We start from the raw sequence: 19492 nt of genomic DNA, 5'->3' as shown, positions 1-19492 counted from the left end.
TTCCTCTGACTTCTATAATGTGAACTTGACCATGAGGATCAAACAGCAGCAGACCAGAGAGAGAGAGACTTTTCAAAGTCTCTTCCCCACGTTATTTGGAGGAGAGCAGCAAAGGCCCCACTTTTCCGTGCTCCGGTTCAAATCTGGGTACCAGGTTCAGGTCCCAGAGAGTTTCTGGCTGCTGCGGGGGTGGAAGATGGGGGGAAAAAGGGAGGTGATGGGGTCAAATCGACCCTCTCCCGCCCTTCGGGAAGGAAGCTCGGGAGAGAAAAAGCTCACGATCGTTCAGGCAACCCCGGGGGCTGCACACAGAGCCAGCAATGCCCTTTGCCAGCTGGGCTCCCAGGCTCCCGGCACCAGGGCGCCCCGGCGGGCACCCGGGGCAGCGCGCGCACGCGCACTCCGCGGCCCCGCGCCGGGTGCGGCCCACGTGTTGCGTGTTGTCGGCGCCACAGGTTCCCCACCTGCGCCCGGCGCTGCCGCCCCGCCCCGGCCGCCGGCTCCCAGCACCGGAGCGGGGAGGGCGGGCCCGGGCCGGCCCCCCTACCCCCCCGCCCCGCGCTAACTCCGCCTATCTCGTCCCGCCGGCTCCCGGCTCCCGCCCGCCCCCTGCGCCCGGGGGTGGGAGCCGCTCGGAGTGTAACTCGACGTGTCCGGAAAGCCCGGCCGGTTTCCCTTTCATTCCGGGGCCGCCGCCGCCGGGGCGAGCCGGACACCTGGGGCCGCGCGGAGCGGCGGGCGGCCGGGCACCATGCTGGACCCGTCCTCCAGCGAAGAGGAGTCGGACCCCGAGGGGCGGGAGGAGGAGCGCCGCGCGGGGCTGCCGGCGGCTGCGGGCGGGTCGCTGGGCGCCCCGGCCCGGGAAGGGCGCGCGGGCGGCGGCGGCGGCGGCGCGGTCCGGCCCGGGAGTCCCAGCCCCTCGGTGGTCAGCGAGGGCAGAGACGAGCCCGACAGGCAGCTGGACGAGGAGCAGGAGCGCAGGGTCCGCCTGCAGCTCTACGTCTTCGTGGTGCGGTGCATCGCGTACCCCTTCAACGCCAAGCAGCCCACCGACATGGCCCGCCGGCAGCAGAAGGTGAGTGGCGGGCGGGACCGTGCGCCCCCGGGACCCCCGCTCCCCTCCCCGCTCCCCGGCCGCTGCTCCGCGCAGGACGCGGGGCTTTTGATCGTCTTTGGGGGCAGGGGCACCTTTGCGAGGGGACAGTGCCTTAGCCCGCCGGGGATCGGTTGCAGCGGATGCACCATCGCCCCGGGCTTGGCAGACTAGGTCAGCCTGGCGCCCGGGAGACCGAGATGGACCGGGCAGCGCAGCGGCGGGGCACCGGGCTGCAACCGACCGCAACCTCGCATCCACTTGAATTTCCCCGGGCTGCGGTGCCTCCTGCTCGCCCGGCCCGGCTGGAGCTGGCCCCGGCCGCCTGAGGTCCGGAGGAGCGTGCAGTGCAGCCCGCGAAACAGGTGGAATCCGGACACTTGCACTTGGTTAGAGGGAAGTCTTCACTAGGGCGAAGGCGTGGGAGATGTTCCTGGGTGATTGGGAAAGTGAAATGGACAAGCTTCCGACCTGGACAGCTTTATAAACTGGGACCTCAATTCCAAACACTGCGAAAGGCACGCAGCTTTGTACTGGGAGTTAGTCATTCCCGGGCCAGCCAGGCCCAGGGAAACGCACTGTTGGGAAAAAATAAAGGATTGGCTCCTAACCACTGCAAAACAAATGTCCCCTCCCCACTTCTCCTTCCCTCCTCTGTCCCCTCAAGAGGTAGGGAGTTGGTTTCAGGTGAAATGCATGCCGAAGACCCCAGGGATTTAATGTCCTATAGCAGACTAAAGTACAGTAATGGCTCAGATTGCCTCAGTTGGGTTGTTTTCCACAGAATCTGTGCAGACAGTCTCTCTGGATGCTGGACCTAAAAGGTTCAGTAGAAATATGTAACAGTCTCCTTGGTTTGGGACCCAATGTGGAGACTTAGAGATCGCCCAAGGCATGTATGCATACCTAGATGCACATGTGTTTGTTAGTTTCCTGCAGTATTAACTTTAGCGGAGGAGGCACTTAGATGTTTGCAGAGCTTTGGGATTAAGTTTTGAAAACCTTCATTTCAGTGGCCATGCAGTCTCCCCAAACCATCCTCACCCTGTGTACCCATTCTCCTAAAGCAGGCCCAACATGAGCAGCTGTTTTGAATCGTTCATTTCCAGGGCATACTCATAGGATGCTTCTCTGCAGCTGGAAGCTAATGACACAGATCCTTCAACAATACCTAATCCTCTTCAGCAGGGGTCTTCAAACTTCTCTCATTATGAGAATCACCTGGTGGAGGTGTTAAAACACAGATTCCTGATAGCACTTCTTATAGTTGGGATCTGGGAATCTGTGTTTTAACAACTCCACCAGGTGATTCTCATAATGAGAGAAGTTTGAAGACCCCTGCTCTTCAGAGTCACAGCCCCGGGGAAGGGAAAGTGTTAGGGATCCCCTGATTAGACCTCTGGTTTTTGGAGGAGAGAAAGGTGTCAGAGTAGCATTTCTAATCCCAGACCAATTGGCATCATTGATGACCCCATTCCTCTGGTCAGATTTGAGTGCATCCGGGAGGAATGAGCCTTCCATTCACCCCTAGGCCAATACCATGCTTTCTCTCTTCTGAAGCTTGCTATGGAGATGCAATCACTTCCTAACCTCTTCCCAATTCTGTAGGTCAAATGACTGTCAATTTCAGTAGTCATCCTTAAACCAAGTGAAACTTTTGACAAATACAGGTGCCCCCCAAATATATGCACACACTTTGAATAATTCTAAAGGCAGTGTTCATTAAAATACGTTTCATTTTCAAAATTGAGCTGTCAGCTGTTAAAATGTGTGTATATTTTGGGGGGCACCCTGTGATAAGTGGTCATATCAAGTTCACGACTATCATCCAGTCTCCAGTGTTTTTCACTCATTGCATTAGCACTTGTTTTTGGTGCATTCAAGTCTTAAAAAAAAAACTACAAAAGTTTGGTGACATTAAGATGCCATCCCATTTGGAATATTATCTTTGAAAATATTTTTTGCAACTTATTATTAGCTGATTCATACTATGTGTGCTTGTTTGATTTTGGTAGCAAAACAAATACTCCCTTGCTCATTCAGCTAAGGCAGATCTCTCTGAGGACACCTGTTCAATTACATCCCTCAGATGTTGCAGGTTCCCTTCCAGACCACCTCAATAAAGCGAGACTTAATCTTTCTGCTGCTGGAGGGTCTTGCCTTCAGTTTGCACCACCGCCTCCCCCAAAACAAAAACAGAAAAGAGCCCCAAACCCACACATCTGTGAAGCGCAGTAAAGCGAAGTGCAGTAGAATGAGATATGCCTTGCAGAGTGGGGGATGTTTCTCCAGAAATTGTGTTGGCAAACAGGTGCATTCCCAACACGACCGCATATGTTCTGCTCAGAAATAATTTGGAATACTTGGAAATTTTTCTAAATGTTGAGAGCCTTGAGTGCGGTCAGATTAACTTTTGTGATTTATTTTTATATTTATTTATTTATTTACTAAGGAGGAAACCCTACAACGACCTAAGTAGTTCTACTAGTAAGAGTCAAACTTATTCACTAGGCACCTCATACCTTTTTATTTTTATTTTTTTAACACATTGTTAAGAGAAGCTGGAGCAATTTTTTTTTAAAATATATTTTATTGATTTTTTTACAGAGAGGAAGAGAGAGATAGTTAGAAACACCAATGAGAGAGAAACACAGATCAGCTGCCTCTTGCACACCCCCCACTGGGAATGTGCCTGCAACCAAGGTACATGCCCTTGACTGGAATCGAACCCGGGACCTTTCAGTCCGCAGGCCGACGCTCTATTCACTGAGCCAAACCGGTTTCAGCATGGTGCAATTCTTGACAGATTTCCTCCTGGACAACATGAAAAGGGAATAAACTATATTTTTGGGAATTTGATGCACAAGCCAGTCTTGAATTATACAGTTGAGTTATGCAGAGGAAATAACAGGATAATTACAATCTGTTGTATATTTTTATACTGAATTCAAGTAGGCAGACATCCCATAAAAGGATTTAATAGCTTAAATTGTTCATTGAAATGCATATTGCTACTCCTTTAAAAAACTATAACTAGTTAATAAAATTATACAAGTTTCAGGTATACAATTCTACAACACATCATCTGTATATTGTATTGTGTGTTTCCCATCCCAAGTCACTTCTTTCAACGTGGTGAATTTAGAACTCAGAAATTGGGACCTGAAAAAAGGGTCCTCATTTTATAAGAGAAGAAAATGGGAGATGAGAGCCTTACCTTGCCAGTCCAAGCCCTCTCTCTGCGAGGGCTGCTGGCCTCAGAGGAGCCGCAGTGCTGCTTTTCACTCGGCTCCAAAGGCCCACAAAGCTAGTGAAGGGCTCATCCACGAGTTATTTGAGAAAGCTCAACAGCTTTAAGCTCACAGTTCAACAAAACAGGTCTGTCTGTGATTTTTGGCTGGGAAATTTCAATGCTGAGGAACAGCAGTTGTCACCCTAGGCCAGTTAGGCGCTCTGACTGACTGCACAGGAAATTCTGGGTGTTGGTGGCGTGTGGACCGGGCACTGATAAGGCTCAGCACTAGTGGGCACACGTCCTAAGTGGACATACATAACGTAATAAGAGTGTGAAGCAGCTTGCCAGTGGCAAAACAGCTTTGTCTGAGCAGGACGTAAGCTTCTGATGCTTATTTACCTTGATTACCTCGGCACTGTCACACTGCTAAGGGCAGTAAAGATGAACTTTGGGTGGTTCTGTATCATTGGTTAAAGGTGGGATCAGTGCTGAAACTGGGAAACAAGGGCACAGATAAAGCAAGTTATTGTTGCTTTAGGCAATTGGTTTGTTGAACCTTTGGAAAAAATTGAGATCCCGGAGAAAAAGGTGATAAAAGAAGTTCACGGTGGTTAGAAGGTAGGGAGAATCTGGCAAATATAATACCCACAGAAGAGATTCAGTGCATTCACTCGCATAGCTGTGGGTTTACAAACTATAATTCTGAAATTATAACTGTCTCTCATATGTGCTTGACTTAAAGTGGCAATCGTTTTGGTTAGCCAGGAGTCCATAGGTTTCTAGTTGGTGGTTGCTGTGTTCATTATTTTATTGAGAAGGAGCCAGCTATTTTTTAAACTAGAAATAATGGAGAGGGAATTAAAAAGATTGAAATGGTACCTCGTAATGTCCCACATGCTTCATATACCCATGTTCTTTGCATTTTTATGTGCATTGTCACTGTAATCACACTAAATTGGGCCTTATTAAACCTTTTTATATAATCACTCCCACCACTTCACACAATTTTTCTTGTTAATTCTAAATTTGACTAATGTATACAAATAATTACTGTGAAATTGCAGATGGGGGTGGGGGAGAGTAAGCTCCTTAAACTAAAATTGATCAGGAAGAGAGCATTGTGGGGAAATAGTATTGGTGAAATAATTGACAGTGGGCTCTTGCCTATCTCTCTCTCCCATCTGAATATTATACTACAGTAAAGTGGGCACTTCTGTTCCTCTTTAGAAATGGTAGTTTTTTTTGGGTTTTGTTTTTGTTCCGTTTTGATTTTGAATCTTCTGACTGCTTAGGTTATCCCCCTGCTCAGGAAAAGAGCCACTTTTATAAAATAATAGAGGCCTGGTGCACAAAATTTATGCACTCGGAGGGGTGTCCCTCAGCCTGACCTGTGCCCTCTTGCAGTCTGGGAGCCCTGTGATCGATCACCCTGTATAGGGAGGCCCCGTCTACCCACCACAGCTGGCTGGTCGGTGCCTGGGCCTCCCTCTGCAATGCGATTGATTATGGAGCCCCCTCCCGCCACATCCATCTCTTTGCAGGGCGATCATGTAGGGCTCCCCATTACACCCCCCCCCCCCCCCCCCAATTGATTGCCCTGCCAGCCTGTGGCTGGGCCTCTATCTGTGGGGTGATGGCAGGGGCCCCCCAACTAATTGCATTGCACTGGCCTTGGCTGGCCTGGCACCAGTGCATGTCATAAGGTGTCATCCGGATGGTCATTCTGTTACGAACATTCGGTCGATTTGCATAGTATGCTTTTATTATTATAGATTAGCTACAGATTTACGAAGATGGCGAATCACCTTATGGCAGGAGTCCTTGGTGCCTCAATGCTTATGCTGTTGTCCCATCTTTCGGGACTAAAATACAATGGTGGCCTGATACATTCTCAGCGCAGTGCGTGGAGTCTAAGAAATGAGTAAATGGATGTGTGGAAGGGTCCCGTTTAGTCTGCCTCAAAGAATTAGGGATGAATAGGATGGAGGAAGGATACCATAAAGGCAAAAGAGGAGTTTTATAGCTTATAGTTTGCTGTGGGAACTAACATTCCATAAACGTGTTTTGAGACCACCAGGACTCACCCCTGCCCTTCTAAAGAAAGCCATGAAATGGTAGTACCTTTTGGTGTGCAAGTAATAACTTCAAAGTGACCCTTTCCCACTACCGATCCCAGGAGGCACTCAGTGCTTGTAGGAGCCCCACAGTATCCTTGCTGTCTTGCTTGCAGGTCCCAGCAGATCTGGGGACAATATAAAAACCCATCCTTTGTGCTCCTGGGGCTTGGGGATGCTAAGGTGCAAATACAGAGCGATAGGTTTTGTTGTTTGCTGCTGTCCTGAGGGGAGTGAGTTGGAAACCACTCATACAAGTAAAACTTGAAACTGGTCTTAAACAGTATCTCGGAGGAAAAGGGTTGTTGCTTCAACCGAGCCATCTAACCCTCCCTCGGGGTGTCTTGAGACTACAGATCTTAATTTGGTGCGATGAGTTGTGTGAATGATTAAGTAATATTGGCATTTGCTTTTCTCTTTGAAAAGTCAGCTGTAATTTTAATGCACAATGACTGCCTATAAAGTGAAATATTGTCATGCTGTGGTTTCTCTTCAGTTTTTGTCTGTTAATGGAAACGGTCCTCTTCGTTTGTACACTCACAAGATAAAAAGCACAATTTGTGAGGTCATTAAAAACCTTCGAAGCAAAACAAAAGGAAGCCAATTGCCAGGTTATGAAATATGGGCATTCTGAATGGAAAATCCTACCTGTTATTTGGCTGTGAGGCAGGCCTCTTTTGAGTTATTGTGTTCCTTTCTATGCATTTCAAAATAGTTCAAACCGTTCTTTGGGAAAGAAGACGTGGGTTGCAGAGTCACATGTTACTGTTTCAGTTTTTAGGCTGGAAAAGACCTAATGACTGTAAATAGTGGATGCATTATTGAAACAAATGACACATTTTCCAGGGTTTTAGGAATATTTAAGGATCAAATTATGGAACTGTTGTGATAAATGTATAACATTTCATTTTATGATGATCACTGTTTAAGTTACCTAAAGGTTTGGATATGATTTCCTTTTTGAAAAGAAAAGCACTTGTGATTCTTATCCTTAGCTGCACATTAGAAACACCTTGGGGGACTTGCAATGCCATTATCCAGGTTGTGCTCCAGGTTAATTAAATCAATCTCTGGGTAGTGTTAAAGCTTCCAGGTGATTCCAGTCTACAACCAAGGTTGAAAACCAATGTTTCAGATTGGAAAGTTACAGGAAAATGGCTTATTTTAACCAAAGCCAGGTGAAAGTATTTGATTAACTAAGTAGTTAAATCAGTTTTTCTTAATATTCCATATTAAGAAAAAGGCAACAGGGACGCTTTCATAAGGAACAGAGAACCCTATACATGTTAATAATCTAGGAACCACAGAAGACCCTGAAAGCCACCACAACCTTGAAAAAGAAGAACATAGTGGGAGGTACCGCGTTTCCCCGATAATAAGACCTAGCCCATGGAAAGATAAGACATCCCCTGAAAATAAGACCTAGCACAACTTTGGGAGAAAAAATTAATATAAGACACTGTCTTATTTTCGGGGAAACAGGGTATCACACTACCTGATATCAAACTATACTACAAGGCTGTAATAATCAAAACAGCATAGTACTGGTATAAAGACAGAAACATAGGTCAATAGAATAGAATAGAGAGCCCAGAAAATACCTACATTTATACAGTCAATTATTCTATGACAATGGAAAAAAGCATATACATTAAACACAGTCTCTTCAATAAATTGCATTGGGGAAACTGGACAGATACATGCCAAAAAATGAAACTAGACCACTTTTTCACATCACATATAAGGATAAACTCTAAATGAGAGACTGTATGGAGGTTCTTTAAAAATGTGTGCTTTTGTCTTTAGAAGTGAAATAGAAATTATTAGTGACTAGAGGCCTGGTGCACGAAATTCATGCGCAAGTTGGGGCGCTGTCTTTCAGCCCAGCCTGTAGGCTTTCCATAGGATCCCAGTAGGATTGGGCCTAAATTGGCAGTCGGACATCCCTTTCACAATCCTGGATTACTGGCTCCCAACTGCTTGCCTGCCTGCCTTCCTGATTGCCCCTAAGCATTTCTGCCTGCTGGCCTGATCACCCCCTAACCACTCTCCTGCCAGCCTGATTGACCCTAACTGCCCTCCCTTGCCAGCATGGTCACCCCTAACTGCCCTCCCCTGCCAGTATCATCACCTCTAACTGCCCTCCCCTGAAGGCCTGCCCTCCTCCCCACTCCCCCAGCTGCTCTCCCCTGCTGACCTGGTCACCCCTAACTGCCTTCCCCTGCGAACCTCATAGCTTCTAACAGCTCTCCCCTCCTGGTCTGTTCCCACCTCCCCAGCTACCTTCCCCTACAGGCCTATCATCACTAATTACCCTGTCCTGCAGGCCTGGTCTCCCCCAACTGCTCTCCCCTGCAGGCCTGGGTCCCCCCTCCCCAACTTCCCTTCTCTTCAGGCTTGATCGTCCCCAACTGCCCTCCGTTGCAGGCCTGGTCCCTCCCACCTGCCCTCCTTTGCAGGTCTGGTCGCTCTCAATTGTCCTCTCCTGCTGGCCATCTTATGGCAGCCATCTCATGTCCACATGGGGGCAGCCATCTTGTGTGTTGGAGTGATGGTCAATTTGCATATTACTCTTTTATTAGATAGGATACGCATAGACTTCAATTCTGGTAGAACTGAGACAGAGACCAAAGTATGCTTATTAAGTTTAGCTGTTTTTCATTTAAATTGTGAATGAAGCAATCGGACTCAAAGAACTTGTACAAATACGTAAAGTGAAAAGTGGGAATGCAACCAGATTTTATAATACACTTATATCTCTGTGGAAATGTCTCCCCTCCTACATTATCTCCCTTTTCTTTGGCTTTCCCACTCTCAGTGTTCTGTGTCGTTTGTGGGAACCTGTGTGTAGGAGAGTAAGGCTCTGCCCTTCACTGTCCTCTCAACATTGCTGTCACCTCATTTGTCAAATGACTAATACTTCAGCAAGATGCCATGAAGATCAGGTAAGATTTCTGAACAGCAACTAGCATAGTGTCTGGCATAGAGTAGATCTTCAAAGATCTACTTTAAAATTTATTTTCTCATAATATTTCTCAGAAAATAAATTTTTGTTCTGTAAAGCATATTGAACAGATATGTATGCTAGGCAGTATTTTAAGCACTGGGAATAGAGGTATGGACAAGGCAGCCCTCAGGAATATATATTCTAGCAGAGGAGATGGGTGATCAACAAGTATGTGGGTTTACATAAGGAGGGGTATCTAGTGACTGTGGGAGGGAGTTTGGCATCATTGGCTGTTTCCGGTCGGGTGGTCAGGGAAAACCTCTGAGGAGCAGGTAGTGGTTGAGCAGAACTTGAAATTAAGTGAAGGGCTGAGCCACTTGAAGATGAAGAGTCTGGAGAGATAGGGCTAGCGTATATGAATTCTTTAGGCGACAGTAAGATAAAAATTTAAGTGTGATGAGAAGCTGTTAACAAGTTTGAGCAATTTCAAGAAGGGATCTGATTAAGATTCCGAAAAGATCTCTTTGAGATGAGAATAGATAGTGCCACTCTGGGGCATGGAATTTAAAGCACTGCCTTAAAGTTGCACAGCCCTGAGCATTGACTAACGGGGCAAGAGCAGAAGCAGGAAGTTGGGAGTTAGGAGGTTGTGGCAGTGGTTCAGGTTTAAATAGGGTTGTAGACTAAAAGGATATGGAATGTAGGAAGTATTTGTTCAACATTATTTAACCAAGTTCACAGATACGTTATAATGAGCAATATGCTAAAATACTGTTATTTTGAAATTATAACATGCTAAAAATATTAAAGTGTCTTGTTAAAATAATGTATTCAGGTGGTTAAAAAGACAAGTCTTGAAGATCTTAATAAAAAGCAATCGAGCCCAAGGTGTGGCTCAGTTGGTTGATATCTTCCCATGCACATTAGGGCACATACCCAGGTTTGGTGCTTGATCCCCTGTCAGGGGGCATGTGGGAGGCTGATTGATGTTTCTCTCTCTCATAAGTGTTTTTTTCTCCCTCTCCCTCTATCTCAAAAATCAATAAAATAAAATACATTTTTTTTGAAAAAAGCAATAGTCCCCTGTCCCATTCCTTTCCCTTCCTAGTCACATGCCCAGAAGGAACCCTTTTCACTCTTTTAACTAGTAAAGTTTTAAATATTTCATAACTTGATGTAAGATGCTCACACTACTTTTCCTCAGACGTTAGTCATTACTTCCTATGGAAGGGGCAGGTGGGAAGATTTGACTCGTGCACACAAGCAACTGGCTCCCCTTCCTTCTTCTTGGAATTATTTTTCTGCTAGTGACTCCAATATGTTCTTCCCTTCTTCTTCTTCTTTTTTTTTTTTTTTAATATCTTTTATGATTTTTTACTGAGAGGAAGGGAGAGAGATAGTTAGAAACATTGATGAGAGAGAAACATTGATCAGCTGCCTCCTGCACACCCCCTACTGGGGATGTGCCCATAACCAATGTATATGTCCTTGACCAGAATCGAACCCGGGACTTTTCAGTCTGCAGGCCAACGCTCTATCCACAGAGCCAAACCGGTTCCTGCTGTTCTTCCTTCTTAAAAGCAATGTACTTTTTAGTTGAGCTCGTGCCTGGCTGGCTGAACACTACATTTCTCATCTTGCCCTCCCCCCTTTTTTTGTTAACCATGGGACTGAGTATGATTGACCCAGGGAATGTGGGTCGAGAACACAGCCCTGAGGGATGCCAGCTTTATATCTCCCACATGATAGCAGGACCAGGTTCCATGAAGTCTTCAGTTTTCATGAGGAATTGTACAAGGCAATATCTTTATTTTTACAGAATTCAGGAGGACAGGCCTTAGACTGCGGAGATTTCCCTGAGGAGGGCAGAACATGAATCTTACCAGAACAGGAGAAAGTTGTGGCTTTACATTATTACTTATTGTTGCTGACTAGGAACAATCAGGCTCTGATATCTGTCCAGCTTCTCTTGCAGCTAGATGAAGCCAAGACTAAGTTCAGGCTTGTGGGCAATGAATGGAAGTGATGTGAGCAAACTCAATGGGCCATTCCCTGAAAGGGGAGGGACATGTTCTTCTGATCCCTTTCCCCTTCCCACTGGATGGAATGTTATCGACACTGTGGCAGTAGTTAGAGCAGCCACTCAGACTAGGAGATGGTGGCCACTTACTGAGGACAGCAAAGCAACACATTTGAAGGAGCCTAGAACCCTGATAACTTTGCAGAGCAGGGCTGTCACACAGCTCAGACTTCTGAGTGAGAGAAATGAACTTCTGTCATGTTTATGCTAAATTTTTTAAGTTAAAGGATTTGATTTTGGTTGTTATAAGAGGTCTGTTATGTTCACATCCTATCTACAATTAGCTTTATAATTTAAATAATATACTTACTCTTTTATTTCTTGCTCCTTTCTCTGTAGACCTTTCTCTGTAATTACCCTGCTATTAGTGTTACTTGATGTTCACCTCCTCTCCTTTCTGGATATTCCCCCACCCCTATCTTCCCTATAGGTGGCCATGTGACAAAGTTCTATATGAGACAGGAGACAATTGTCTTGTGACTCTGAGGGAAATAAGGGGATTTTGGATGTGCTGGCTAGGTCAGACACACATGATTCTGAAACCATTGCCAACAGCACCTGCATCTAGACGTTTTGAAGAAAATATTCTCTCTATATTTTTGCCAATATATTGCTAATTTACTTTGTTCTGTAAGAATCATTAGGATCTCTGCACTTTGTTGAGTAGTTGAGTCTAGAAATTCAAAATTAATGGAGTTTACATTATCAAGACTGTATTTCATTGCAATACCAAATAGTATGCTTGGTTACATTCCTATTCTTACAAAACTTTGTGTTTTTCTTGGAGTTTTGATTTGTTTTTCTTCTCTACCCATCTTGTCTCCTTTCATTGCCTCATCACAGTGGACCATAAGCCAGTGGTTCTTAAGGGGAATGGTATTACCCTTTAGTAGATGTTTAAAATAAGTGTGGCCCTAGCTGGTTTGGCTTAGTGGATAGAGCGACGGCCTGCAGACTAAAGGGCCCAGGGTTCGATTCCCATCAGGGGCACATGCCTGGGTTGTGGGCTCAGTCTCCAGGAGGGGGGGCATCCAGGAGGCAGCCGATCGGTGATTCCCTCTCATCAATGATGCTTCTATCTCTTCCCTTCCTTCCTCTCTGAAATCAACTAAAATATGTTAAAAATAAATGGAAACAATAGTTAAACTTAAAAAAATAATTGTGGGGTGTTTTTTGTTTTTTAATGATTAGGGTTTACTACTGGTATTTAGTAGGGATCCAGGGATTCTACACATCCTAAACTGCATGATAAATTGTCCATCATACATGGGATTTGCATGTCCACATGGACACTTGTATTGATAAAGAGAGATTATAATTATTTGAATTACAGGGTTTACTATGTAATTATTTTTTTCTACAAATACAACTCTTGGGTAAATGGTGGGAAAATTGCACTTTATTTTGCTAGGAACTTTTCTGAGAATTGCTCATCGTTTTTGGAAATAATGTCACCAATGGCAGTGATGCTTGTGACATTTGTGTTATCAGTGCAGGATGCTTGTGTCAGCCTTCACTTACAGTTGTCACATTCTCCTTGATTTTATAGATATACACAAAAATGATTTAGCCCTTACGTCAAAATGTCGAAAGTAAAGCATAGTGTTGACAACAGTTAAATGTTTTCTAACTTCCCTTAGTTTAGATTCCTTCATTATGTAAGAGGGTCTAGGCATCTAGTTTATGTTCTAGACCAGCTGTGCCTAAGCATTTACATACTAAGATACATGTTATTTCACTTTATTATTTCTACTAGAGGCCCGATGCATTAAATTTGTTCAAGGGGCTTGGCCCTCACAGCCACAGCAGCTTGCCTCAGTCTTCACAGCCTGGCTTTATCTGGAAGAATGTCTGGAAGAATGTCTGGAAGGACGTCCAGAAGGTTGTTTGGCTGTCCAGTCTAATTAGCATATTATGCTCTTATTATAGATTCCAGTTAGGATCATGTATTTATAATTTTTAAAACATCTGTGCAGATAACATAACCTGGTAATAGATGTTATTTCTGTACAGCAAAAGGGTTATTTTGTTTTCTTTTAAAATTAAAAAGGGACTTAGCAAGGCCTAGTAGGAAATAGCTGTCATACTCCAAGGGGGCAATTCACAAACCACAGAGGGTCTGACAGGTTTAATGGAACCAATGAGGGATGTTGGAGCAAGTTGGCTGCAGAGGAATGCCCTTACTTACCCCTCAGCCTCCATGGGCAGAAGGAGGGAGCTGTGAAGAACTAGTCACTGACCCACTGGGCGTGGCAGGGAGGGAGTGAAGGGAGTACATCTCCTCTTGCTCTTCCTTTCCTTCCTCTGGTTTCCTGCTGATGCTTCACCAAAAGAGAAACCCACGAGAAGTTGAGGAGCAAAAAATATTTGGCTGTTGGGTCCGTTAGCCTTCCAAGGCGCAGAGTTAGAGTAGACAGTGGGGAGAATTGATCTGGAGGGCAGAGGTGGAGGGGATTCCCAGCACATGGGATGTTGTGTCTGATTAGGTTTGAGAGTCAGTATTCTAAAAGGTAGCACTAATTTCTTGTTTTAACCTTTCTCGCCCAGATATGTTCCTCCCGTAGCCTTCCTCTGATTTAACTCCTTTCTGAGTCTGTGTTTGGACAGCAGGCTGATAGCTGTCATTCTCATAGTTCTTTTTGAGTTGCAGACACTGTTCTACTATTCCCTCATTTTTAAAAATATTTTCTTATTTCATAGAGGAAGTGAGAGGGAGAGAGAGAGAGAAACATCAATGATGGGAGGAATCATTGGTTAGCTGCCTTCTGCATGGCCCCTATTGGGGATCGAGCCCACAACCTGGGCATGAACCCTTGACCGGAATAGAACTTGGGACTCTTTAGTCCACAGGCTGCAATCTATCCACTGAGCCAAACCAGCTGGGGCAATTCCCTCGCTTTGTTTGAACTTTTTCACATGCACCTTTGTAAGAAAATGTGATAAATCATCTGAATCCACGCAGATCTGAGACTTTCTTTATTCTGATGGGAAAATGACTGGACATAGAAGTCCGGGTTGAACTCATTCTCCCTCAGAACTTTGAAGGCATGATTACTCCATAGTGTTCTATCTTCCAGTGTTGCTAATGAAAATTAAATGACCTTTTTCCCCCTTTTCTCAAATGATTTTATGTTCTTGTCTTTGTCTTTAGGGGGTTCTAAAATGCTACAATAATCCTTTTGGCTTTAAAAGTATTTGTTGTGCAAGGATCATGTCTTTCAACTCTTGGACATTTTTGTGTGAAGTTGGAATGGAAGGCCAGGTGGTAAAGACTGGTGTTTGTTGCTGAAACCGGTTTGGCTCAGTGGATAGAGCGTTGGCCTTCGGACTGAAAGGTCCCAGGTTTGATTCCGGTCAAGGGCATGTACCTTGGTTTTGGGCACATCCCCCGTAGGGGGTGTGCAAGAGGCAGCTGATTGGTGATTCTCTCTCATCGATGTTTCTAACTCTATCCCTCTCTCTTCCTCTCTGTAAAAAAATCAATAAAATATATATTTTTTTAAAAAAAAGAATGGTATTTGCTTTCTTTAAGGGACACAGCTTATGGAAATCATCCTATGGTTATTAGCACACTTATGAACCTCAAAACGTTCTATTTGAATGAAGTTTCATCAATTTGGATGAATTTTCATCAAGCTGAAGATTGTCATTAAACTGGTGTTTTCTCTTTGCTTGCTCCTTGGCTTTATTTAAGTACACAGAGTAATGTACTAGTAAAATTTGTTTAGGAGAATCAAAGAGCATGACAACAGGGTATTCATATGTGTGTAATGAAAACATTCCCTATTTTTCTTATGTTTTAATTTCATATATGACTTTGTGGTTTTATCTTTGACTCCCCTGTGTGTTAATGGAGCTATTAACTGGAGTAAGGCTCATAGATTTTAAAATGATCTTGATATGATGAAATGTAAACTTCTGGTTGGAGAAATTTCAAAAGAAATGTTTGCTTGTTCAGCATTATGTTTGCCTAGAGGCATTAGCCAGTGTTGTGTATAGATTTATTATAATTGTAAACCCACTTGTTTATGACCTAAGTTGTTTTAATCTACTTATGACAAAGGGGGTGGGGGGGAGAAAAAGAGTTGCTTTGATTCAAAAGTGAAGTTGTGGCAGGATGTCATCGTTCCACATTTCTTTGATATAAGAATGAAGGTAAGCAGGGCCAGGATGTCTCATTATAAATCTGTTGTCCTCCATAAGCAGTCAGCAGCACAGCAGCTGAGAGGGCCTCACCGAGTGTGGGGGTGGGAAGGTGGGGGAGTGGGGAGAGGGCTTATCCATAAGAGCTTGTGGTAGAAGTAACTATGGCAAGGGGACATCTATCTATATAAAAAACTAATATGCCAAGTGTCCCCTCGGGAGTTCAACTGGGAGACTGGGAGTTCTATCATTCAATATGACAAGTGCTGACCACAGGGGGCGATGTGGAGCATGGTGGGTGAGCAGTGGCAGGGCACTGAGGGAGTGAGAGACGGAGGAGGTGGGGTGGCAGAGAGGCAGGGAACCTGATCAGCCCTCATCACCGGCCAGGCATAGGAACCTTACTCATGCATAGATTTCATGCACCGAGCCTCTAGTTTAAATATAAATTCTGAGGGTTTGTGAGGACTGTTTAAGAGTTTCATCTTGGGTGAGGCGACTCTGTGTTAACAGAAACTCTCCAGGGGCCTTTGGGGCATATAGTTTCAGCTGTGGTCAAGGTGACTCTTTGGTTGGCCCTGGTGATAAGCCAGCCCTGCTGTGGCCCTTTGGAAGAGATCAGCCCACTTATTAACACCGGCATCTGCATTTCCTAGCAGCGCGCTCTAGCAGCATGGGGCATTTACTTGGGTGTTGGCAGCTGGAAAACAGTACTTGGTTGGGTACTAACCCTCCTGAGTATCTCCTCGTCTAAACCGTGCACCTCCCTTTGCCTGGGACAGTAGTGTCATTAATCTGTCATTTATTTAGAATATGTTATTTTATTTTGCTTATTAAATGATATTAAACTGTATATTATTGGCTTGTGAAATTATTATATTTCCCACAGAAAACCTGGGCTAATTTGCTGGCAAAGACAGCTCAGTCTCTGAGCATAACTTTTGCTCCTTCCCACAAAACATTTAGAATAAAAATGTGAAGGTTCTTACCTAATTATTTATTCAATATATGTATATTGAAATGTATATGTGTGTAAATATGTATGTATATATATAAATGTGTGTATATATATATATATAAATGACTCACAGGCTAAGTCAATTATTTATAAAATTTATATATTTATATATATATATATATATATTTTTTTTTACTATAAAACAGTATAAACTTTCAATTAACCAACACTCAGTTAAATTGAATGTTTAAGCAGTTTTAGGAGCAAACCAATAAAGGGAGTAGTGAAGGGAAATCAAAAGCATATTCCGAAAAACAACTGCTGAGGTATGTGCTAGGGTCAGGGAGAGACCTGAATTCCATTAGTAACTTTTTGAAAGGAGTTACTCAGTTCTTTTTATAGTGCAAGGTCCTATGGCCCTGTTCTCTAACCATCCTGTATAATAAAAGGCTAATATGCAAATTGACCAAACAGCAGATGGACCATTCACTATGACATGCACTAATCACCAGGGGGAAGACGCTCAACACAGGTGCTGAGCCCTGGTGCTCATCGTGCTCCCACAGGGGGAGCACCACTCAGCTGGAAGCTGGGGCTCACAGCTGGCGAGGGCAGCAGTGGTGACGGGAGCTTCTCCTGCCTCGGAGGCAGCGCTAAGGATGTCTGACGGTCAGCTCCCAGACTGCAAGAGGGCGCAGGCTGGGCTGAGGGGGACGACCCCCCTCATTCCCCAGAGCATGAATTTTGTGCACCAAGCCTCTAGTATCAACATGTAATGGTTTCAGTAGTACCATCTGTTGTATCCTCCCCACCCCTGTCACGAGAACCAACTGTGTGACAATGAGAACATTTTAAGTTGTTATGAAGCATCTTTTATTCTCATTAAGGGCAGCTCTCTTCATGTTTGTTTAAACATTGAACTTTTTACTTGTGTTTCTTTTTTTTTGCCAAGGGACTTCATTCATGAGGCCCCTAGTGTTTTCATTAATTTCAAAATTATATATTGCTGTTCTGAGGCCTCACAGCAGAACGGTCTCAGTATCTTCACAAAAAAATGTATTAGTCTAAAATGTCAACTCTCCGTAACGTGCCAGATATATTAATGTTTACTAGGTGCTGAGCGTGAAGGTTAAAGAAAGTAATGGGTAAAACAGTAATGACTTTTTAAAAAAGTTAATAGGATTAAATGACATTTTTAAGACTTAGAATTTTGACATCGTATTTCTTTTTCGGTGTTTGCTCAGAGATCGCAGCAATGCACCTAAGGTCATTCTATTTGTCAGTGGACTTTAGGTTCTCACTCAGACCTGTGCGTCTCCAAACCCTTGGATCTTTCCTTCAGGTGCTTACCGAGGTGTTGTGTTGTGTTTTGTTCTAAGAAATCCAACTTCTTTGTTTCTGCTACAAGAACTCCTATTGGAAATAGCCTTATTAGATCGCACTGAAGTCAGATTGCAGGAGGAACCATGTGCCACTAACACATTACAACACCCTCTGAAAGCCTGGCAGACGGTGACTTGACTATTCTGTGGTCTTCATGCCAGCTTTATAAAGGGAGTCAGGATTGTGTGAGGAACGGTTTGAATAAGAAATCTTAAATGTCAGGACCTCATAATTGGAATTCTGAATTCTCATAAGGTCTAATAGAGTCTGTCAAACTACGGAGGGGGGTTATTGATCTTGATTCCAAGTGCCTGCCCTTGGGGCACCTGTACTCAGGGCTTCTCATTCCCTTCCCCAAAGCAATGTGGAATCTGGTTTTGGAAAGCTGTCATTATTTAATAGTCCAGCCGAAACTGGTTAGGCTCAGTGGATACGATAGAGCATCGGCCTGCAGACTGAAAGGTCCAGGTTCAATTCCGGTCAGGGGCATGTACCTTAGTTCTAGGCACATCCCTGGTGGGGGTGTGGAGGAGGCAGCTGGTCCATGTTTCTCTCTCATTGATGTTTCTGGATCTCTATCCCTCTCCTTTCCACTCTGTAAAAAGCAGAAAAAAAAGGGTCCAGTTTCTTTTATTTATTTAGTTAGTTTTTACTACCTTATCTTTATTACTCACAAATCTCTAGAATTATATATTTTTTTTCTGAATGTAGAAATAATATGTGCTTGTAGGAACGTCCAGAAACATGCAGAGAAAATATTTACCATCTGACCAGAGGTTATCAGCAGCGAGTGCTGAGCAGTTCATCCTGACTTTTGTTTCCATGATTATTTCCCCCCGCTGACCACCTATGAAGACAATTTGTATCTTGCTTTTCCCTGCACCTCCCCTCCCCCCAATTGACATTATATCCTGGATTTCTTGATATCTTTCTATTTAAAAAACTATTTCTAGTACTTTTTTTTAATGGTGTGTACTCTTTCCTCATACTGTTTCTGTATCATAATTATCTTAAAACTTGTGCTATGATGATCCTATAGGTATATTGGATTTCATAATATTTATCTATATAAATAAATACACACACACACACACACACACACACACACACTCTCACTCTCACTCTCTAGAGCACATGTGTCAAACACGAGGCCCGCGGGCCAAATCCGTCCCGCCAGGCCTTGCAATGTTGCCCGCACCGCGCTGTCATCACTGCACTCCGCTGCGTTTCCATCACAATGACAGTTTATGACTGTTCAGTAAACCATTCGGCCTGCGATTTAGGCTGGATTTTAGATTTTGGCCCCTTCTCTGATTGAGTTCGACACCCCTACTCTAGAGGCCCGATGCATGAAATTTGTGCTAGGGGCTTGGGCCTGGCAGCCGCTGTGGCTGCCCTCAGTCCTTGCAGCCCTGGCTTCGTCTGGAAGGTTGTCCAGATGGTCATTCTGCTATTTGGCTATCCTGTCTAATTAGCTTATTATGCTTTTATTATTATTATAGATATTCCTGTGACTAGTTTGTAAGAATACCCATTTCA

The 19492-nt window shown here is 44.4% G+C and overlaps 1 protein-coding gene across 22 annotated transcripts in view; it reads left to right on the top strand.

Annotated features, from left to right (window-relative positions):
• The first annotated feature begins 589 nt into the window (after window positions 1–589).
• Window positions 590–19492, top strand: part of CADPS2 (calcium dependent secretion activator 2) — a 423223-nt gene continuing 404320 nt past the window's right edge. For 10 of the 22 annotated variants that reach the window (XM_036425472.2, XM_036425591.2, XM_036425516.2 and 7 more), the window contains exon 1: window positions 591–1075. In XM_036425472.2, the coding sequence (XP_036281365.1) occupies window positions 752–1075 (324 nt within the window). In that variant the 5' untranslated portion in view covers window positions 591–751. Of the gene's footprint in view, window positions 1076–19492 lie in introns of all 22 variants that reach the window. The other 12 variants (XM_036425625.2, XM_036425616.2, XM_036425535.2 and 9 more) reach the window with 2 other exon arrangements.

The sequence above is a fragment of the Pipistrellus kuhlii genome, unplaced genomic scaffold (assembly GCF_014108245.1).
Source record: "Pipistrellus kuhlii isolate mPipKuh1 unplaced genomic scaffold, mPipKuh1.p scaffold_m20_p_10, whole genome shotgun sequence".
Lineage (NCBI taxonomy): Eukaryota > Metazoa > Chordata > Mammalia > Chiroptera > Vespertilionidae > Pipistrellus > Pipistrellus kuhlii.
The sequence above is the reverse complement of the archived record's forward strand: the minus strand, read 5'-3'. Positions and strand labels throughout refer to the sequence as shown.